The sequence below is a fragment of the Dendrobates tinctorius genome, unplaced genomic scaffold, assembly GCF_039654945.1.
Source record: "Dendrobates tinctorius isolate UK_male_01 unplaced genomic scaffold, ASM3965494v1 ptg000095l, whole genome shotgun sequence".
NCBI lineage: Eukaryota > Metazoa > Chordata > Amphibia > Anura > Dendrobatidae > Dendrobates > Dendrobates tinctorius.
Window position 1 is genome coordinate 2,537,501 of NW_027361763.1, and position 23,435 is coordinate 2,560,935.

Sequence of the window (23,435 nt, forward strand, 5' to 3'; positions counted from 1 at the left end):
AGAGAGAGCCCATTCCCTTGGCTGAGAAGCAACCCCACACATGAATGGTTTCAGGATGCTTGACAGTTGGCATGAGACAAGACTGGTGGTAGCGCTCACCTGGTCTTCTCCGAATAAGCCGTTTTCCAGATGTCCCAAACAATCGAAAAGGGGATTCATCAGAGAAAATTACTTTACCCCAGTCCTCAGCAGTCCACTCCCTGTACCTCTTGCAGAATATCAGTCTGTCCATGATGTTTTTCCTTGAGGGAAGTGGCTTCTTTGCTGCCCTCCTTGAGACCAGGCCTTGCTCCAAGAGTCTCCGCCTCACAGTGCGTGCAGATGCACTCACACCTGCCTGCTGCCATTCCTGAGCAAGCTCTGCACTCTGGTAGCCTGATCCCACAGCTGAAACACTTTTAAGAGACGGTCCTGGCGCTTGCTGGTCTTTCTTGGGCGCCCTGGAGCCTTTTTGGCAACAAGGGAACCTCTCTCCTTGAAGTTCTTGATGATGCGATAGATTGTTGACTGAGGTGCAATCTTTCTAGCTGGGATACTCTTCCCTGTTAAGCCATTTTTGTGCAGTGCAATGATGACTGCACGTGTTTCTTTAGAGATAACCATGGTTAACAGAAGAGAAACAATGATGCCAAGCACCAGCCTCCTTTTAAAGTGTCCAGTGGTGTCATTCTTACTTAATCATGACAGATTGATCTCCAGCCCTGTCCTCATCAACACCCACACCTGTGTTAATGGAGCAATCACTGAAACGATGTTAGCTGGTCCTATTAAGGCAGGGCTGCAATGATGTTGAAATGTGTTTTGGGGGATAAAGTTCATTTTCTAGGCAAATATTGACTTTGCAAGTAATTGCTGTTAAGCTGATCACTCTTTATAACATTCTGGAGTATATGCAAATTGCCATTAGAAAAAATGAAGCAGTAGACTTTGTAAAAATTAATATTTGTGTCATTCTCAAAACTTTTGGCCATGACTGTATCTCCCCTGGGCCCGAGAGATATTACGCCGGACTTCAGCCCAGAGGTTTTTTAACTGTTGAACGGACCCCTCTGCTCCTGGACAACCGGAATCCACCCGAGAAAACTCCCCAAAATGCGGATTAAAGCCATAGTTAATCAGGAATGGGGACATGTTGGTGGACTGACTCACCCGGTTGTTAAAAGCGAATTCAGCCAACGGTAACGCATCACACCAATCCTCCTGTCTGGCGGAGGTCAGACATCTGAGAATTTGTTCCAGGGATTGATTGGTGCGTTCTGTCTGACCATTGCTCTCCGGGTGATATGCCGACGAGAAGGAGAGTGAGATGCCCAATTTCATACAGAACGCCCTCCAAAATTTGGCCACAAACTGCACACCTCTGTCAGACACAACATTCAGGGGTACCCCATGCAATCGGACCACATGCTGCACAAACAACCTTGACAATGTTTCTGCTGAAGGTAATGCTGCCAATGGAATGAAATGGGCCGGTTTTGAAAACCTATCCACCACCACCCAGATCACGGTATTGCCCCTGGAAGGTGGAAGGCCGGTAATAAAATCCATGGAAAGATGAGTCCATGGCCTATCAGGAACCGGTAAAGGTATGAGTTCCCCAGCCGGTCGATTATGCGAGCTTTTGGAACGGGCACACATGCCACAAGCAGAAACAAATTCCTTGACATCGGACCTTAATGAAGGACACCAAAAACCCCTGGCTACTGCCTCTCTAGTGGCCGTGATACCTGGATGAGCACTCTGCCTAGAATCATGAAACTCCTGCAGAAGTCTAGGCCGCAATGAATCTGGAACAAACAGTTTATCGCTTGGCCTGGTTGCCAGAGCTAGGGCCTAAGCCCTTAAGATTTCTTGTTCCAACTCAGTTGAGACCCCTGCCACTACCACCCCTGGGGGAAGAATGGAGGACGGCGGCTCAGGGGGAGACACTGGATCAAAACTTCTGGACAGGGCATCCGCTTTAACATTTTTGGACCCCGGTCGAAAAGTAATTGAGAACTGAAATCGTGAAAAAAAAAGTGACCAACGAGCCTGTCTAGGAGTAAGCCTCTTAGCAGATTCAAGGTATGCCAAATTTTTGTGATCCGTGACAACCATGATAGGGTGAGCCGCCTCTTCCAAAAAGTGCCTCCATTCCTCAAACGCCAGCTTGACCGCAAGAAGTTCTCTATTGCCTACATCATAGTTTTTCTCAGCTGAAGAGAACTTCTTGGAGAAGAAGGCACAGGGGTTGAGATTGGTAAGGGTGGCCGGACCCTGGGACAGCACAGCCCCCACCCCCACTTCAGAAGCATCCACCTCCACAATGAATGGTTTGGACGGGTCAGGTTGCACCAACACCGGGGCAGACATAAAACATTTCTTAATCGCTGAGAAGGATTCCTTAGCGAGTACAGACCAATTTTTTACATCAGCTCCCTTCTGGGTAAGATCCGTGAGTGGTTTAACCACTTGTGAGAAACCTTTAATGAATCTCCGGTAATAGTTCGCAAATCCTAAGAAGCGCTGGAGCCCCTTGAGATCTCGAGGCTGAACCCAGTCAGCGATCGCCAGCACCTTCTTAGGATCCATACGAAACCCCTCACAGGACACAATCAACCCCAAAAAAGACAGCTCCTGTACAAAAAACTAACATTTTTCCAATTTGGCGAACAATTGGTTCTCTCTGAGTCTCTGGAGAACTGTGTTTAGATGTTGCAAGTGAGATTGACTGTCCGGGGAATACACCAAAATATCATCCAAATAAATAATAACAAAGCGGCCTATCAGATCAGAAAACACAACATTGATGAAATTTTGGAAAATAGCGGGTGCATTAGTTAACCCAAATGGCATTACCAGGTTCTCAAAGAGTCCTTCTGATGTGAGGAATGCCGTTTTCCACTCGTCCCCTTCCCGAACCCTTATCAGATTATAGGCCCCCCGCAGATCTAACTTGGAGAACCATTGGGCCCCAGCTACATAAGTCTGGGATGAGGGGAAGCGGGTAAGAGTTCCTAACCGTTATCTTGTTCAGTTCCCGAAAGTCGAGGCAGGGTCCGCAAACCACCATCTTTTTTCTTCACAAAGAAGAACCCTGCTGCCACAGGTGAAACAGAAGGCCTGATATGCCCTTTGCGGAGACTCTCAGCTATGTACTCCTTCATGGCTTGGTGCTCAGGCCCAGACAAATTGAACAATCAAGCCTTAGGTAACTTGGCTCCAGGTACTAAATCAATGGCACAATCATAGGGTCTATGTGGTGGCAGCGCCTCAGCCTCACTTTCGGAAAAAACGTCTTCGAAATCTTTCAGGTACTCCGGAATACCTTCCAGATCGACAGACGACACAGACACGGATTTAACAGCGTTAACAAGATGTCCCTGGTTACCACATTTATTATTGCATCCCCATTGAGTGATTTCCCCTGTAACCCTATCAATGGTAGGATTATGGCGTTTAAGCCAAGGCATCCCCAGTACCAGTCCTGCAGGCAAGTTATCTAGCACCAGACAACTTAGTTTCTCCACATGAGTGGAACCCACTTTTAGAGAAAAAAGTTCAGACCTGCAACAGATACCGTCTTGGGTAAGAGGAGATGAGTCAATTGCCACAATTTTAACAGGATCGTGAAGCCTGACTGTCCCTATCTTATTAAGAGTCATAACCTTGGTATCAATCAGGTTCACAGCCGAACCGCAGTCAATAAAAGCAGTAGTCTGAACAGGACCATAACCAAGTTCCAGTTCCACCTGCAGCACCATTTTTGCACATGAGGAAAATTGTACCTGAAGGTCTGGGTAGCCTCCTCAATTACTACCCAGACCTAGTCGTTTCCCGCCATCTTGGAGGATGATGGACAGGAGAGGGGCAGTCCTTCTTCCAATGTCCAGATTTCCCACAATAGTAGCACAACTGCTTTTCCTGGCGGCGTCTTCTTTCCTTTCCCTCACAGGTGACAGCGCTCACCTCCATAGCCATAGGAAGAGTCTGGGTCTCATCTCCACTGAAGAATAAGGGCGTTTCCCATTGCATAATGCCTCTAGCCCGCAGCCTGCGATCCATGCGAACCGCTTGGACCATGGCATCCTCCAGGGAGTCAGGCCGAGGATGAAGTGCCAAAGCATCCTTCAGACGTTCACACAGGCCTCTGTGGAACAGCCCCCGAAGGGCGGCATCACTCCAGGAAATCTCCGCTGCCCAACGTCTGAATTCAGTACAGAACCATTCGGCCGAGTGCTCCCCCTGACAGACACTCATCACTTTGTCCTCAGCCAACCGCACTCTATCAGGCTCATCATAAATAAGCCCTAAGGCTTCAAAAAATGCATCCACAGACATTCTCTCAGGGGCAGAAGAGGAAAGCGAGAATGCCCTGGCTTGTGGGGACCCCCTAAGCAGGGACATCACCACCCCCACCCTCTGTTTCTCATCCCCAGAGGAGCGGGGTCTCAAAGAAAAAAAAAGCTTACAGCCCTCCTTAAATGCCCTGAAATCATCCTTGTTACCAGAAAATATATCTGGCAATTTAACCAGGGATTCAGGTGGGACTAAAATGACTTCTCTATTCCCCACCTGCTGGAAGCCTGCAGAAAGCACCCCCTGAACTGAGTCCTCAACCCGCCGTTGGGACTGGGCCAGAGCTTTGTGTTCCAAACTAAGCTTCTGCAGTGACTGAGTCAAGCATTTCACCTGCTCAGATAAAGCACACATTGGGTCCATGCTGCAGAAGTGAGGAGAGAAAAAAAAATTGTAGGCCAGTTATAATGTCAGAGACACTGCACTGAACTTGCTCACTGAGCCAGTGCGCGTGTCCTGAGTAAAGCAAAAGCGTGCTCAAAGCTACCTGTGAAGCGGGCAGCAACCGAGTAGATGCGTACTTCAGAGCCGCAGGACCTGAAGCACGTGACTGCTGGGGGGTGGCCTAAACTCCACAGAGCTAGGAGCTGCAAGACAATTCCTAGCAGAGTAACTGCGAGACAAAGTTACCAAGGGGCATAGACAGGGAGAATAGTCAGGATGTAGCCAATGAGTCACACACAGAGATAGCTGCAAAGTAACAAAGGGGCGAGCAGAGAGTAGTCAGGTCACAGGCAATGAGTCATGAAAAGATAATAACGCAGTACAAAATCAACAGGCAAACCCACAACGGGAAACAGAACCACGTCAGAACCATATAAACAAGCTATAGCAACAAACAGGCACACGGGGGTCAGCACACTAGGCCAAAGGCAAAAGTATAACTGGCAGGGATTGAAGCTTCCCAGGGGTTTATGACGCTCTCTCAGAACCAGAAAGAGGCCACAATCATTAACCCCAAGTGTGCAGGTCAAAACCTGCACAGAGCTCCAGACATTAACCCCCGGCGTGCAGCTCAAAAACCTGCACTGGGATCATGACAGATCCATTCCAAACTAACATCAGAAAGGGGCTTTTTTTAGGATTAAAAATAGATTAGCTTGTAAAAAAAAGTGTACATAATAACCTCTATTATGGAGGCGCAAGGTGTTTCCAAATGAGATAACATGTACTCACCGTATTAATGTTATAGGGTGCTGCGCAGGCGGTGTCATGCCTTCTGCATACCATTATGCAGTCAGACTACTTACGCCCTTTGTTTAATTGCTCTCCAAATGATATGTTACAAGCTATAGAATCTCCTTCATATTGTCGTCTAATCAAAGTCTCCTGGAGCGAATCGGCTGCTGTGTTGTTTGTCCGGCAAGATTGACCTGCAGCCGTCTTCTAAGCTCTGGCTTTGTGACAGCCCCTCCGGTATGGATAGCTATAACTGATGAGCAAACAAGCTCGGATAGGGTGTTCTCCAAACAGGCTCGGGTGCTAACAGAGGGTCTTCAGCATGCTCAAACAATTCGAGTCTCAGTGGCTGCATGCCTCGCGGAGGTTCAACGGTCGCAACACATGCATTGATTGCCTGTTTATGTGGCAATTTCTGCATGTTGAACTTGACTCGAACAAATTATTCGAGCGCGCCGGAGACACACGGTTAGCACCCGAGCATGCTCAGGTAACATGTTATCACTTATAACTATATATTAATGACTGTATATCTGGTTACATTTCTATTTTTATATTCAGCAATAGTTCGTTTCACGCAATTTATTTCTGGTTCTGTCGCCTCAGCCTTGAGCTAGTGTCCTCCTTTGGAGGAATTTATACTTGTGAATTTTGCTCCAAGTATAAGTTTAGCACATTGATCATTTGTTAATACATGAATGTATCTAATTATATAAGTTTTCTGAAAAAGGAGCGGTGGGTGCATTTAGTTGGCTGCCATTATGATGTATAACGCAAGTCTCCATCACAATGATAGTTCTGGTTTAGTTGAAATTGTAAACTGTAAAGAGCAGGTAACAGCTGAATTTTCGGAATTATGTCTGTTGCGAGCCGCCTGGGCTTCGTCTTGCTTGTTATTCTGTAAACTTCTACTGACATCTAGTGTACACATTGGAGAATGCAAGACGGATGATTAAGGAAAACTTGATACACTTCTAAAAAAAGACACATAGGTCTATCAAGTTCAACCTAATTATAACATAGTGCGGATTTAGGCTAAGTTCACACGTAGCGGAATTCCAGCGGAAGTTACCGCGAGAAATCCGGAATTCCATTCTGCAGGAAAATCGCATTTTAAATTCCCGCGATTTTCCCGCGGAAAAACTAGCGATTTGCAAGCATAATTAACTTGCAGAATGCTAGCGTTTTCCAAGCGATCTGTAGCATCGCTTGGAGAACTGATTGGCAGGTTGGTCACACTTGTCAAGCATAGTGTTTGACCAGTATGACCAACTTTTTACTATTGATGCTGCCTATTCAGCATCAGTAGTAACAGATATGATGTAAAAAATAATAAAAAAATAAAAATATTGTTATTCTCACCTTCCAACGGCCGGCGATGATCTTCCCGCCTCTCTCCACGCTCCCGGCATCTTCCGCTCCCAGTAATCCTTTGTGCGAATGACCGTGAGACGTTGCGCTCCCGCGAGACTGCGACATCATCGCGGTCATTCGCGCAAAGTATTACAGGGACCGGAAGATGCCAGTGTCGGACTGGGGTGCCAAGGGCCCACCAGTAACAATGACTTTGGGGGCCCACTTTTCACCTGCATGCAAATATTACACAACCCTGATGCACAAAGTTACCTATATCTCTATATAACCTGGGTAGTTTGCTTAATGAATGAGGAGATGCTGCTTTTTTCTGTTCAGAGCGAATCAACTACTGCCCATACAGTAGGGTTGGGGGCGCAGATCTGCACAGGGGCCCATCGGGGGATTCCCCTGTTAACCTATGGGCTAGTCCGAAACTGAGTGTAAAATAATGCAATATCTCCAAACTTTTATATAAGTTAAAGCACATACACATATGAAAACATGGCAAAATGCAAGTTCGCTGAGAGATCAGATTACATCTTTCTTTAGAAGTCTATGGAAAGCAGTTAGGGGGAGAGAGAGGAAGACACATGGCCTTTGCTAAGTGTTTTCTTTAACTACAGTGCTGTATTCCCAGCTACACTGCTCAGTGCTCATGTATAAAGTTCTCCATGCTGCTGCTGCTGCTTCTGAACATGTGTTACATAGACAGGAGTGCAGGAATCCTTCATGTCTGTGTCTGCTGAGTATGGGGGACATTATATGCTCTAATTACCACACACAACTAAAAATACAAGGAGAAAACAGAGGGGAAAAACTGGTAAAAATACACAACCCGATTATACATTTGTCCTCAAAAGTTTACATACCCTGGCAGAATTTTTGCTTTCTTGGACTTTTATCAGAGAATATGAATAACACCATAACTTTTTCTCTACTCATGACTAGTGGTTGAGTGAAGCCATTTATTGTCAAACTACTGTTTTCTCTTTTTAAATCATAATGACAACACAAAACATCCAAATGACCCTGATCAAAAGTTTGCATACCCTGGTGATCAGGGTAATTTGGATGTTTTGGGTTGTCATTATAATTTATAAAGAGAAAACACAGTAGTTGACAATAAATGGCTTCACTCAACCACTAACCAGGAGCGGAGAAAAAGTTTTGGTGTTATCATTCATATTCTCTGAAAAAAGGCCAATAAAGCAAAAATTCTGCCAGGGTTTGGAAACTTTTGAGCACAACTGTATAATGGCCAGAAATAGTGTTATCCTCATTTGAAATGATAGGTACAATTTAAATCCCACCTAATAATATGTAATTGAAATATTAATCAAATGCAAACTATAAAAATACTTTTGTTTTAGGAATTCTGCAAAGAAAAAAGTTACAATGGATCCATGCCTGAAGCTGCACTATCCCAGTCATGAGGCCAATGTTAAGATGATGCTACAGGACTACTTCTCCCAATATGTGCCGTATTCGGTTTTTAAGGAGTCGACAATGAACATGATCAGGTGTTTCTATAAGGTATTTAGCTCAGGTATGTGTCGTAAACTGTATCTCAAGGATAAATGAGTTTATGTCCAAAAATCATAGGACATCCAGCTTCATAAACCGCCGATCAGAAACAGGATTGCAAAGGTGGTAAGCCCTGATCATGTCATGCTCTCGTATACATGGATGACAACTGAGAAGGGCCATGTCCGGCTATACAGCTGCCGCTAGGGATATAGATGGTTACATGGGGCCAATCAGAAGCAATACTGAATAAATTGGGTCCCTCAGAGCCAAGGACCCTCTTTGTTAGCGGCTCTGACTCTTAGAAGGGATCATAAACCCGCTCTATGATTATGATGTCTGTTCTGCCTTCATACACGTTGACACGGTGTGCACTCTAGCATACAGCATAAATCACCTATCTTCCAAAATAAGCAGACTGTTCTCTGTAGTCCAACTTGTTTATTGGTGAAGAGTATAGAACATGCGGTAAAACTATAAAGAATGCAAACGACATGGGTAAGTATTGGGTAGATGATCACACAGCTAACACAATTACGGGAAGTATACAGCGTGATGCAAACTTTACATAGAAACATACAGGTGTCTAATTACATCTGCTGTGCACTGGCTGCTATACAGTTAATAACATCTCTGAACAAAACTGCATTGCAAGAAAGATATTAATCTTACCAGATATGCTTTACCCAGATAACAAACTCAAGTAGGGGAGTTAACAGGAGGACAGATAAACACGTGTGTCCTTATGAAATATACAGAATAAAATGCCATCTTCCTCATCCCAGAATACATTGCTTCATTCCCACAATGCATTGCGTCAATCCATAGTGCAACACTTGTGTTAAAGACACAGGCTGTAAATGCTATTTAAGACACAGCTATAAATTCAGCCACGACTAGATGGTGCTAACAAAACCAGCGCATAATGCAAACATATTCACCCTATATTCAGAGGGCAGAACAATGTCCTTTTACCAAGATCTCATGGTAGGAATAATGCGTTAGATAACACCAGATTAAACACAGTTCTAACTGCGCCATTAACTCATAACTTATGCTGTTAACAGACTATTTGTCTTTTTCGTGTTATTTGACCATATCAAAGCTCAGCTCAACTTTTAGGTGGTCTGTGACTATGCTGTATATCAGCACAGAGGAGATTCGAAAAAGACAAATAAGTGTTAAAAACTCCCCATCATTGACAGATTTCTAGTTTATCTAGCTTCTCTACAGCCTGCAATGTGCAGGGGGTCACAGCCTGAAAGAGTTAGCGCTGCAACATTATAAATGAAACTGAATTTCTTTTAGACGGAAGTACATATTAAGGTGTGTTCACATTGCGTTCCAGCACCCGTTCTGGGTTCAGACGCCGATGGGACCATAGACTATAATGGTGCAGGTAGAGCTAACGAGCGCTCTGCCATTTTCGAGAGTGTATGCCTGCTGGAGGCGGGACACTCAGATGTAGCAGCCGGAGTCTGGGTGTCAATCTCCAGTAGACATAAACTCTTGAAAAAAATGCACGGAAGAGCACACGTTCGCTCTGCCGGCACCAATATAGTCTATGGTCCGTCGGCGCATACGTGCAAACCCCGTTTTGTGGGGGACTTGGAGATACGCCACGACGGGGTCACCGAACAGATGCTAGAACGCAATGTGAAAGCTCCCTAACATGAACTTTGGTAAATGAAAAAAAAAATCCTTGCAGTACTGATATAGAATGTGGCAAAAGAATATTCCCTGAACGATAATGACAACTTGTATCATGCCCACTCAATTTGCATAGCCTGGCCACCCATTAACCCCTTAACGACCAGAGGTATTTTTGGTTTTGCATTTTCATTTTTCGCTCCCCTTCTTCCCAGAGCCATAACTTTATTTTTGTCAAAATGGCCATGTGAGATCTTGTTTTTTGTGGGACGAGTTGTAGTTTTGAACAACACCATTGGTTTTACCATGTTGTGTACTCGAAAACGGGAAAAAAATTCCAAGTGCGGTGAAATTGCAAAAAAGAAGTGCAATCCCACAGTTGTTTTTTGTTTTTTTTCTTCACCATGCTCACTAAATGCTAAAACTGCCCTGCCATTATGATTCTCCAGATTATTACAAGGTCATAAACACCAAACATGTCTAGGTTCTCTTTTAAGTGGTGAAAAAAAATTCCAAAATTTGTTTAAAATAAAATTGCGCCATATTCAAATACCTGTAGCGTCTCAATTTTTCATGATCTCGGGATGGCTGAGAGCTTATTTTTTGCGGGCTGAGCTGACATTTTTAATCATACCATCTTGGTGCTGATGTTCTTTTGATCGCCCGTTATTGCATTTCAATGCAATGTTGCGGCGATCAAAAAAAGTAACTCTGGCTTTTTGAATTTTTCTAGCTATGCCATTTAGCGATCGGGTTAATTTTATTTTATATTGATAGATCTGGTGATTGTGAATGCGGCGATACCAAATATGTGTATGTTTGTTTTTTTATTGTTTTATTTTGATTGGGGCGAAAGGGGGATGAATTGAACTTTTATTTTTTTTTATATTTTTAAAAACAATTTATTTACTTTTGGCATGCTTCAATAGTCTCCAAGCCCTGATTGGTAGAGTTGAGCGACTTTTGTTTTTTTAGGGTCGCGTTTCATTTCGTGAAACCCGACTTTTCCAAAAGTCGGGTCGAGCAAGATCGTCCGATTATAGGGAAAAGTCGGGGTCGTCCCGAAACACGAAACCCAATGTAAGTCAATGGGGAATAAAAATCGGCAGTGAGAGGAGGACAGGAAACACACCTACAGTGCCCATTTGAATGCCAAAAGCATCAATTCTTCTTACTTAAGCTTGTCAAACTTAATTAACTTCATAATACAAGTTACGCACTGAAAAATGGGGGTTATTTGGCTAAAGTTGTGGGGGGGGGGAGGGCTGGCTGCAGGTTTTCATGTGCCCTGGGCGAAAGAGCGCCCCTTTAACACATACCACAACTCATCATGCTCCGATACGGCAGATGAATAGCGGTATAGTACAATGAAAAATACCTCACTTTTTACATCTCATGACGAGGCCCATCTATTTCTCCATACAGAATCATTGGTCCCATATAATGTTTGAAACAGTATATGATGAGCTCCACATAATGCTACAGTATATGTTGGTCCCCATGGATGAAGCTCCACTGTCTTATGGGCCCAAATAATGCTCCAAACATAATGGGCCCCATTTCTAATGCTCTAGTGTATAATGTGCCCCGTAAATGCTGTTCCAGTGTCTGATGTCCACCTTTGGAATGTTCCAGTGTATGGTGGGCCCCATCTATCATTCTCCAGAGTATAGTGCTCCCCAAAAATTGCTGTCCCAACATTGAAAACAATGATATAAGTCTCCTCGCTAGGGAATCCCTGTACTTGTCTGGACAGGTGCTGTAGCTTGCTTAACAGCTCGCCAGCCGTTCTCATGCCCAGTATGGATTGCACGTGATTGCACAAAGGTTAGAAAGGGTACCGTATCCCTGGATAACATGTATGGATAGCGTACACATTCAAAATATATGTCTCAGGAGGCAGGCTCAGACGGTGTTAGGCCCAGTATGGATTGCACGTGATTGCACAAAGGTTAGAAAGAGTACCGTATCCCTGGATAACATGTATGGATAGCGTACACATTCAAAATATATGTCTATACAGCATGAGGCAGGCTCAGACGGTGTTAGGCCCAGTATGGATTGCACGTGATTGCACAAAGGTTAGAAAGGGTACCGTATCCCTGGATAACATGTATGGATAGCGTACACATTCAAAATATATGTCTATACAGCATGAGGCAGGCTCAGACGGTGTTAGGCCCAGTATGGATTGCACGTGATTGCACAAAGGTTAGAAAGGGTACCGTATCCCTGGATAACATGTATAGATAGCGTACACATTCAAAATATATGTCTCTGGAGGCAGGCTCAGACGGTGTTAGGCCCAGTATGGATTGCACGTGATTGCACAAAGGTTAGAAAGGGTACCGTATCCCCAGATAACATGTATGGATAGCGTACACATTCAAAATATATGTCTATACAGCATGAGGCAGGCTCAGACGGTGTCAGGCCCAGTATGGATTGCACGTGATTGCACAAAGGTTAGAAAGGGTACCGTATCCCTGGATAACATGTATGGATAGCGTACACATTCAAAATATATGTCTATACACCATGAGGCAGGCTCAGACGGTGTTAGGCCCAGTATGGATTGCACGTGATTGCACAAAGGTTAGAAAGGGTACCGTATCCCTGGATAACACGTATGGATAGCGTACACATTCAAAATATATGTCTCAGGAGGCAGGCTCAGACGGTGTTAGGCCCAGTATGGATTGCACGTGATTGCACAAAGGTTAGAAAGGGTACCGTATCCCTGGATAACATGTATGGATAGCGTACACATTCAAAATATATGTCTATACAGCATGAGGCAGGCTCAGACGGTGTTAGGCCCAGTATGGATTGCACGTGATTGCACAAAGGTTAGAAAGGGTACCGTATCCCTGGATAACATGTATGGATAGCGTACACATTCAAAATATATGTCTATACAGCATGAGGCAGGCTCAGACGGTGTTAGGCCCAGTATGGATTGCACGTGATTGCACAAAGGTTAGAAAGGGTACCGTATCCCTGGATAACATGTATGGATAGCGTACACATTCAAAATATATGTCTATACAGCATGAGGCAGGCTCAGACGGTGTTAGGCCCAGTATGGATTGCACGTGATTGCACAAAGGTTAGAAAGGGTACCGTATCTGTGGATAACATGTATGGATAGCGTACACATTCAAAATATATGTCTCAGGAGGCAGGCTCAGACGGTGTTAGGCCCAGTATGGATTTGACGGCCCAGATTACACAGCGGAGGAGCAGGGAGAGGTAAAGATTGCAAATGCTGGGGCCCTGCCCAAGTAAGGGGGGCCCACTCGTGGGCGTCGGTACTGGCACTGGGCCCCTCATAGTACAGCGGTGTGTCTGACGGCGGGTGTGCACCACCACCGTCAGAGACACTTGATTGCACTATGAGGGACCCTGTGCCAGTGCCCGCGCCCAAGAGTCGGCCTACCCACCTGTCCAGGGCAACGGCACTCGCACGGTGTCGTGCGCTAGGTGTTGACCCCGGCCATGGGGGGGGAGGCAGCACAGTTAGGGAGTTTTAGAAAGTGGCATATGTTGATGTTGGACATTCAGCTGATGCAAAAGGCGAAATAAGTGAAGTACCAGGAAGAGGTGGACCAAAGCAAGCCATTTTTCTGTCACCCTATGTGTCATCAGGGGAAGGTGGGACAAAATCCTTGGAAACCCATGCGTGGTTCATTTTAATGAAGGTTAGATCATCCACATTTTGGGTTGACAGACGGGTCCTTTTTTCTGTCAGGATTGATCCAGCTGCACTGAAGACTCTTTCCGATAGCACACTTGCAGCTGGGCAAGCGAGCTCCTGTAAGGCATATTGGGCCAATTCAGGCCAGGTGTCCAGTTTAGCGGCCCAATAGTCAAAGGGGAATGACCTGTGTGGGAGAACATCGATATGGGAGGAAAAGTAGTTTGTAACCATAGTTGACAACTGCTGTCTCCTGTCACTTTCCATCGATGCAGTATTACCAGTTGTGTGAGCGGTATTTGAAAAATCAGTCCACAACATTGTCATGAAACCCCTGTCTCCAACGCCACTTCTGCTGTGTGCACCATGAACACCTCTGCCAAGCTGCCCCCGGCCCGTACGGCTCGTGTGAGAACCATCACCGCTGCTGTGTGCTGGGAATGCCTCAAGCAACCGATTTACCAGAGTTGCTTGTTTATTAGCCAATATTAGGTCAAGGTTCTCCTGTGGCATGATGTTTTGTAATTTGCCTTTATAGCGTGGATCCAGGATGCTGGCCAATCAGTAGTCGTCATCGTTCATCATTTTGGCAATGCGGGGGTCCCTTTTTAGGATCCGCAAGGCATAATGTGACATGTGGGCCAATGTTCCCGGTATCAATGATGCACTGCGAGTGCTGGGTGGAGGAGCACTTTCTGGCAAATCCACATCCCTCCAGTCACGCACAAACCCTGTACCAGACCTTGCCACGCCAACATTTTCACTTACCCCACAAGATGCATCCTCCTCCCCTAAGTAATCATCCCCATCATCCTCCTCCTCCTCCTCTTCTTCCTCCACCTCGTCCAGGAGAGGTCCCTGAGCAGACAATGGCTGAATGTCATCAAGGATTCCCTCCTCCTCTTCCTCCTCATCAACATTGGCTGCAGACGCCTGCTCCTTAAGGTGCGTCAAAGTTTGCATGAGCAGACGCATAAGTGGGATGCTCATGCTTAGGATGGCGTCGTCTGCGCTTACCAGCCGTGTGCATTCCTCAAAACACTGAAGGACTTTACAAAGGTCTTTCAGCTTCGACCACTGCACGCCTGTCAACTCCATGTCTGCTCTCAAAGTGCCTGGCCGTGTATCCTCCCACAAATGCATTATGGCCTGCCTCTGCTCGCACAGCCGCTCCACCATGTGCAGGGTGGAGTTCCACCTTGTTGCAATGTCGATAATGAGGCGGTGGTTGGGAAGGTGGAGCAATCGCTGCAGCTTCTGCATACGAACGGAGTGTACAGGCGACCGGCGGATGTGCGCGCACAGTCTTCGCACCTTCTGGAGCAGGGCTGTTAACTCCGGATAATTTTTGAGGAAGCACTGCACCACCAGGTTCAAGGTGTGAGCCAAGCAAGGTATGTGGCTGAGTTTTGAAAGGGCTATGGCTGCCACAAAATTACGGCCGTTATCACTAACTACCTTGCCTGCCTCAAGATGTACACTGCCCAGCCATGACTCAGTTTGTCGCTTCAAGTACTCGGCCAGCACCTCGGCGGTGTGTCTGTCGCCCAAACACATCATCTGCAACACAGCCTGCTGACGCTTTCCACTAGCTGCTCGATAGGGGGACACATCGTGTGCAACAGTGGCAGCTGCAGATGGAGTGCTCGTACGACTGCACTCTGTGGACGAGCTTTCGCTTCTGGAGGAGGAGGAGGAGGAGGAGGAGGAGGAGGGTGGAACGCCTACAGCCAACTGTTTCCTATACCGTGGGCTAGGCAGCACTGTCCCACCACCGCTGTCCCCTGTGGACCCTGCATCCACCACATTAACCCAGTGCGCAGTGATGGACACGTAACGGCCCTGGCCATGCCGACTGGACCATGCATCAGTTGTGAGGTGCACCTTTCCGCTCACTGACTGCTTGAGTGCATGGACAATGCGGTCTTTCACATGATGGTGGAGGGCTGGGATGGCTTTGCGAGAGAAGTGGCGACTGGGTAGGTCATAGCGTGGTACTGCATAGGCCATGAGTTCGCGGAAAGCTGTGCTTTCCACCAACCGAAAGGGCATCATCTCAAACGAGATTAGTTTGGCAATGTGGGCGTTCAAACCCAGTGTACGCGGATGAGAGACTGAGTACTTTCTTGACCTACTCATAGTGTCTGGGAGGGTGAGCTGGACTTGAGAGCTGCATATGGTGGAAGTAGCGGTGGACAGGGCGGACTGAGAGAGGGTTGATGATGGTGATGGAGTTGGTGTTCTTTCTGATGGCCTAGAATCAGTCTTTCGTTGATATAACAGTGGGATTCCCTGACTGCTGTGGTCTTGCAACGACACCTCAACATTTGCTGCTGTGCTAACCGGTGGGCTTACAGTGGGGGAAACAATGTAGCGTTGCTGACTACCTTCGTTGTGATCAGTTGCACATGTGGCACTTGAGGTTTGGTGTTGTGTCCACGCTTGCAAGTGCATGCTGGTTAAATGTCTAAGCATGCAACTGGTATTCAAATTTTTCAGATTTTTCCCTCGGCTAAAGGTCTTTGCGCACTTCTTACAGATAACCTTGGCCTGATCATGAGGATTTTGTTCAAAAAAGTGCCACACTGCACTCTTCCTACTTTGGCAGACATTTTGCGGCCTAGCACGCTGTGATCTTTTGACCCTCTGGACAAGCTGTCCAGCAACTCTTTTGATGTTTGGAACCTGTCTTTGGAGTGCTCCGGGCCTGCCAGATAACAGCTGTTGCGATGTCGATGTCTGCTGTGGATGCTCCTCATCTGAGCTATTGGAAGCAGCACCCTCTTCCCCCAATGGATGCCAATCTGGGTCAACAACTGGGTCATCCATCACCTCCTCTTCTATGTCATGTGCACCTTTCTCTGTGTCACCGTGTATGGTGGTATAGTGTGCGGGAAGGGGCACCTGAGTCTCATCAGGGTCAGAATCTGGCTCTGTACACTGCAAGGACAATGTAGTGCTCTGAGTGAATGTACCAGCAGAATCATCCATCAGCGGCTGTGCATCAGTGCACTCCATGTCAGATTCATCTTGGCCTGGGTAATTCACCATTTGACTTGATAATCCAGGCATGGTATGTGAAAACAGCTCCATGGAGTAATCAGTAGTATGGCCTGCGTCATCCTTCAAAATTGGTTGGGGTGAAGGACACAAGGAAAGGTGTGGTTCATGAACATGAGCCTCCAATGACGACTCAGTGCTTTTACTTTTTACAACTGAAGAAGAGGAGGCGATAGAGCTGGAGGCTGAGTCAGCAATGTAAGACAAAACTTTTTCCTGATGCTCTGGCTTTAAAAGTGGTTTGCCAACTCCTAGAAAACTAAGCGTTCGAGGCCTTATGTAGCCAGACGATGACGCAGGGTCAGCACCTCCTGCATTCGGTCCTATTTTGCTCTTGCCACTACCATCAGATCCACCACCAACACCATCATTACCAGCTGCCAACCCCCGCCCAATTCCACGGCCTCTTCCACCAGCCTTCCTCATTTTTGGTAGAAATGTAGACAAAATCCAACAAACTATATAGTAATGTAAAACAAGGTACAAGGTGTCTATAGGACAGGGGAGATTTAGAATTTCTGCACACACTTGTGGACAGTGGACACTTTTGGATTGTGTGAGGCCCTCTGATATCTGAGCGCTATGTGACAGGCTCGATGGCACAGCTGTGACCAAAGTGACGAGAGGATAAGGGAGATTTTGAATCTCTGCGCACACTTTTGGACACTGGGCACTTGTGGATTGTGTGAGGCCCACTGATATCTGAGCGCTATGTGACAGGCTCGATGGCGCAGCTGCCTGTGACAAAAGTGACGAGAGGATAATGGAGATTTTGAATCTCTGCGCACACTTTTGGACACTGGACACTTGTGGATTGTGTGAGGCCCACTGATATCTGAGCGCTATGTGACAGGCTCGATGGCACAGCTGCCTGTGACAAAAGTGACGAGAGGATAATGGAGATTTTGAATCTCTGCGCACACTTTTGGACACTGGACACTTGTGGATTGTGTGAGGCCCACTGATATCTGAGCGCTATGTGACAGGCTCGATGGCACAGCTGCCTGTGACAAAAGTGACGAGAGGATAATGGAGATTTTGAATCTCTGCGCACACTTTTGGACACTGGACACTTGTGGATTGTGTGAGGCCCACTGATATCTGAGCGCTATGTGACAGGCTCGATGGCACAGCTGCCTGTGACAAAAGTGACGAGAGGATAATGGAGATTTTGAATCTCTGCGCACACTTTTGGACACTGGACACTTGTGGATTGTGTGAGGCCCACTGATATCTGAGCGCTATGTGACAGGCTCGATGGCACAGCTGCCTGTGACAAAAGTGACGAGAGGATAATGGAGATTTTGAATCTCTGCGCACACTTTTGGACACTGGACACTTGTGGATTGTGTGAGGCCCACTGATATCTGAGCGCTATGTGACAGGCTCGATGGCACAGCTGCCTGTGACAAAAGTGATGAGAGGATAATGGAGATTTTGAATCTCTGCGCACACTTTTGGACACTGGACACTTGTGGATTGTGTGAGGCCCACTGATATCTGAGCGCTATGTGACAGGCTCGATGGCACAGCTGCCTGTGACAAAAGTGACGAGATGATAATGGAGATTATGAATCTCTGCGCACACTTTTGGACACTGGACACTTGTGGATTGTGTGAGGCCCACTGATATCTGAGCGCTATGTGACAGGCTCGATGGCACAGCTGCCTGTGACAAAAGTGACGAGAGGATAATGGAGATTTTGAATCTCTGCGCACACTTTTGGACACTGGACACTTGTGGATTGTGTGAGGCCCACTGATATCTGAGCGCTATGTGACAGGCTCGATGGCACAGCTGTGACAAAAGTGACTAGAGGATAAGGGAGATTGGATTGCTTTTAAAAAAGCAGTTTGCGGAGCAGTGGGTAAACAGCAATGCCAGCGTGTCAGGAAGCCTTAAAAGGCAGCCCAACAACCAACACCACTGATACACCACTATATAGCCTCCCCTTGCACTGCACACACAGTGACTTGTGTGTTGTGCAGGCCAAATCGCTAGCAGCAGAAGCAGTTTTTTTGTCTTCTTCCCTGCCTAACGCTCTCCCTACAGAATCAGCAGCAACCTCTCCCTATACTAAGATCGGCAGAAGATGGCGGTCGGCGTGCACGCCCTTTTATACCCCCTGTGACGCCCACCAAAGCAAGCCAATCACTTGCATGCCCTTCTGAAAGATGGTGGTGACCCGTGCCTAGGTCATCACGTTGCCCACAGTGTCCGTGGATCCTGATTGGCTGAAAAAGAGCGCAAAACAAACTTTTGAAACGCGACTTTGCGCGTAAGTCGCCGACCTCGTGGCCGACCTCATCCTAGGGTCGGGTTTCGTTTCATGAAACCCGACTTTGCCAAAAGTCGGTGACTTTTGAATTTTTTCGACCCGTTTCGCTCAACTCTACTGATTGGCTCTGCTACATACACCCGATGCTCAGATCACTTGTATGTAGCAGAATTCAATCACCAGGTGGCGCTCATAGCAATCATTGACAATAATAGAGGTCCTTAGGAGACCTCTGGTTGTCATGCCGACCCATTGGTGACCCGCGATCATATGACAGTGGTCACCGATGGGCAGACTTCCAGAGCGATTGCTGGAATCGCATGTTAAATGCCGCTGTCAGAGTTTGACAGCGCCATTTAACAGGTTAATAGCCGCAGGTGGATCGCGATTCCACCCGCGGCTGTTCCGAGCACATGTCAGCTGTTCAAAACAGCTGACATGTGCCACTAAAGATGTGGGATCACCGCCGGAGCCCACATCAAAGGGAGGGAGTCCAATATCGGCGTACTATTGGGCCTGATGTCAGAATGGGGTTAAAGGGAACCTGTCATGTAAGATAACGCTATTACCCTGCAGATATAGGGTTAATCTACAGGTTAATATCATTCTGACACAATGCGGTGCCGGGATCGGGAGCCCGCCGCCGGGAGGAAATTATCTTTATTCCTCAGGAAGCATTTGGCTTCTAGTCATAGGGGCGGCACCGGCACAGTTTCAGTCACCGCTCTGTGTATAGAGAATGGTGGTTGTAACTGCACCCTCACCACTAGCTGACAGCTGGACGTAACGGCGAGCTGTATCAACACAATACATAATGTACATAGCAAAGTTCACGGTCTAATTTGAATGCCTGCCACAGGCAGGCTCCCACAGGCGTACCATCACGACAGGCGTGACGGTCTTCCGCAGACTCTTGGCTGTTACAGAAAACCATCGGTGTCCCGCAATCATGTCAGGGAGAAATTCAATGGGCGGTTAAAACATTGCGCCACTGCCAGAGCGCTGTAAATGCCACTGTCATAGATTAACAGCCACAGGCGGATCTTCGGATAATTTGGTTCCAACTCCCTATGGTGGTCAACTTTTCCCAGTTTGAACAAGAACAATAAGGACAGAGTAGATATATGTAAGGACCAGTATTAATGTACAGATAAAACTTAGTTTTTCATCTCATGTTGGTGATCACAGCAAGTAATATCTCTGTTAGAATAATATGGAAAATTATAGGAATTTAAAACTTCGATTTTTTTTTTTTATTCGCAGGTTTGGTTAGTGGAAAAACGCTGACTGACATCAGTCTTGGTCCCATTATAATTCATCTTCTCTCGGTTTGTGAGTTCTTCGAAGAAATTTCCATTCTAAAATGCGGTGACGGCTCCATTAAAGAGCTTGAACTGTGGAAAAACAAAGATCCAGAGGCTTTCGACTGGACTCACACCTCAAAACTCTTTATGGAGTTAAAAGGAGCAAGCAGGTCCAGTATAAAATATAATTTCTTCGAGAGTTTATAGTTGGCAAAAAAAATTTAATTTGATATTGTATTGATAGCCACCACATATAGGTCAACGCAAATAAGAGTGCAGAAATATGGCCTCATAGTTGAGCCTATATAACCTTGTAGATGAGTAAGTACTTTTTCCTCTTGCCTTAATAGATCCCAAAACTGGTGGTGTGAGTTGACCAGCTTTAGAAAAAAAAATTGATTTTGTGCAATTCTACACTTAAAAATCTTGAGTCCTTGACCAAATAGAAAAAAAAAAACGTACACATCAGTTTAGGGGGAAATAGAGTGTATGTTACAATAATAGCAACAGCTACAGACTTATGCTGTGGCAGATTGTGCTGTATTATTATGCAAGTAGGAAGAAATTCAGCACGTCCATCCGTTGATATCAATACGTTGGCAGCGTTGGTGAGCTCTCTTCTCCCGCTTTCTCTGTAGATTTGTACTATATGATCTCTCAGTTGTTTTGTTTCTTGAATGTTGTTAAAGCCAACCTATAGGGCAATTCATACTTCCCAAATTGCGAGCAACATAATTTGCAGCTTGGCTGCATGATCACAGCCAGGTGTGTCATTCTCTGAAATGCTCCGACGTTTCAGAGAGAATATACTTTGAAGATCCAGCCGGGGCCACAGCGGGAGACAATAATCTTTAAAAATGAAGATAATGGTTCCTGAACATGCCAAGTAAACTCATCCATTCTCCTATTATTCCAATGATTCTGCTGAAAGCTGAAATCTACAACACTTTCAAAATATAAAAAGAATTCTTGACTAGTTGACCCAAAATTAACATAATGGTTGCGGAATGTGCCGAGTGAAAAACGTATTCTCCCATTATATCAGAGTTCTGATGATTCTGCTGAAAGCTGAAATCTACAACTGTTTCAAAATATGAAAATGAGTCCTTGACTAGTTGACCCAAAATTAACATAATGGTTGCCGAATGTGCCGAGTGAAAATCGTACATTCTCCCATTATATCAGAGTTCTGATGATTCTGCTGAAAGCTAAAATCTACAACTGTTTCAAAATATGAAAATGAGTCCTTGACTAGTTGACCCAAAATTAACATAATGGTTGCCGAATGAAAAGCGTACATTCTCTCATTATATCAGAGTTCTGATGATTCTGCTGAAAGCTAAAATCTACAACTGTTTTAAAATATGAAAATGAGTCCTTGAATAGTTGACCCAAAATTGAGATCGTGATTCCTTAATGCGGCAAGTAAAAAAATGTCAACTTTCCTTTTATTCTAATGATTCTGCTGAAAGCTGAAATCTACCACAGTTTCAAAATATGAAAAGGAGTCAATGAATAGTTGACACAATATATTTTAAAATTTGCTCATGATTAAACATATTGCAGTTGTTTTGCTTCTTGATCAACCAGATGAATGTGAACCCAAGTCAAAATCAAAGTTAGTTTCCAGAGGAGTTGGATCTGGTATAAATGTATCAACCCTGACTCCAGATTTAAAAAAATAAATACATATTATCTGTTACTATTAATGTATAATTACAGTGTTTAATACCATATCTTATAAATTATTAGTACTAATTATTGGCCATTTATGAGAGTTTCGACTTACTGTTTCCACATTCCTGACCCTTGGTTCTGCTGATCACTTGAGGTTGGATCAAGCACATAAGATTTGACAATTACTTTTTAATTGGTCTCACATTGATTTTAAATCAACTGTATATCATAAGGTAACATGTACTTTTATATAAATATGTGTCATCTTCAGGGACGGGTGGCAAGATGCTGAAGAAATGCTGAGAAGAAAAATGAAACATCTGGTGAAGTGTGACTTCACCAAAACGAACCCGACAAATCCTTTTGCGTTGCCGAGAGCTGACTGTGTTACGTGTGTATGGGGGTTGGAAATGATCAGTCGGGATCACGAAGAGTACAGAATAATGCTCAGAAAAATTTCGAACATGATCAAACTTGGAGGCCATATCTTGATTTATACAGATATCAACGCTTCCTACTTTATTGTTGGACAAGAGAAATACCATCTGCTGAACTGTGATGACAGCTTCTTAAGAAAGACTCTGACAGACGAAGGCTTTGCTATTGTGCATTACGAGAACATCGAAAGAGAGGCTTGTACAGATCGATTAGACCATGAACAAAAAGCTTTCATCATCGCCTGCAAAGTGATGGAAACTTAAGATGTATAGTAAATAGGTCCCAAAGTCTGATCTTACTAAATGTCCAATGTATTTTTATAGGGGGGGGGGGCAGAGCTTTTTTTTTTTTTTTATTGTGGAAGTCCAAATCCTTTGACTGTGTGAAAATGCTCAGCTACTTACCGGTAGCGGTGTTTTTCAGGAGCCCATGACAGCTCCACGAGAGAGGGGATCCGCCCTTCGGGGACAGGAAACCTACAGACATAAAATGGGCGGCCCTCTCTCCCGCCTCAGTTGGATTACAGCGCATGAGAGGACCTCCCTGGTTAGTAGCAATTCATATATACACAGTCAAAGTAAATATTCTTCACCCCTGTGCTAACTTTTAACTGAAAGAAAAGGTGCTGATCCAAGACGTGAGAGCAGAGGGAGGGAATGTAAAGGTGCTGTCATGGGCTCCTGAAAAACACCGCTACCGGTAAGTAGCTGAGCATTTATTCAGTCGCCATAAAAGCACCACGAGAGATTTACAGAGATGAAGAGAACTTAGGGAGGGATAGCTGCCTCAAGCACCTTTCTCCCAAACGTGAGGTCGGCGCACCCGCCTAAATCCAATCTATAGTGGTTAAAAAACGTGGATGGAGAGGACCACGTGGCTGCCTTACATATGTCCTCGATGGATACTTCCAATCTCTCTGTCCAGGATGTTGCC

General features: G+C 45.5%; 1 protein-coding gene across 1 annotated transcript; it reads left to right on the top strand.

Moving 5' to 3' along the window:
• Positions 1–5,596: 5,596 nt before the first annotated feature.
• Positions 5,597–22,805, top strand: LOC141098741 (nicotinamide N-methyltransferase-like). The gene is made up of 4 exons (XM_073586711.1): positions 5,597–5,754; positions 8,244–8,419; positions 20,347–20,557; positions 22,336–22,805. Exons 2-4 carry the CDS (start codon positions 8,269–8,271, stop codon positions 22,763–22,765), a joined length of 792 nt encoding a protein of 263 aa, XP_073442812.1. The 5' UTR covers positions 5,597–5,754; positions 8,244–8,268; the 3' UTR covers positions 22,766–22,805.
• The last annotated feature ends 630 nt before the right edge of the window (positions 22,806–23,435 follow it).

What these genes read in the sequence shown, in the direction of transcription:
- LOC141098741 (XM_073586711.1), top strand. Translation starts at nt 8,269, where the DNA reads ATGGATCCATGCCTGAAGCTGCACTATCCCAGTCATGAGGCCAATGTT. An exon ending in CTATAAGGTATTTAGCTCAG is followed by an intron (nt 8,420 to 20,346) that starts GTATGTGTCGTA and finishes TTTTATTCGCAG; the next exon opens with GTTTGGTTAGTGGAAAAACG. An exon ending in GAGTTAAAAGGAGCAAGCAG is followed by an intron (nt 20,558 to 22,335) that starts GTCCAGTATAAA and finishes TGTCATCTTCAG; the next exon opens with GGACGGGTGGCAAGATGCTG.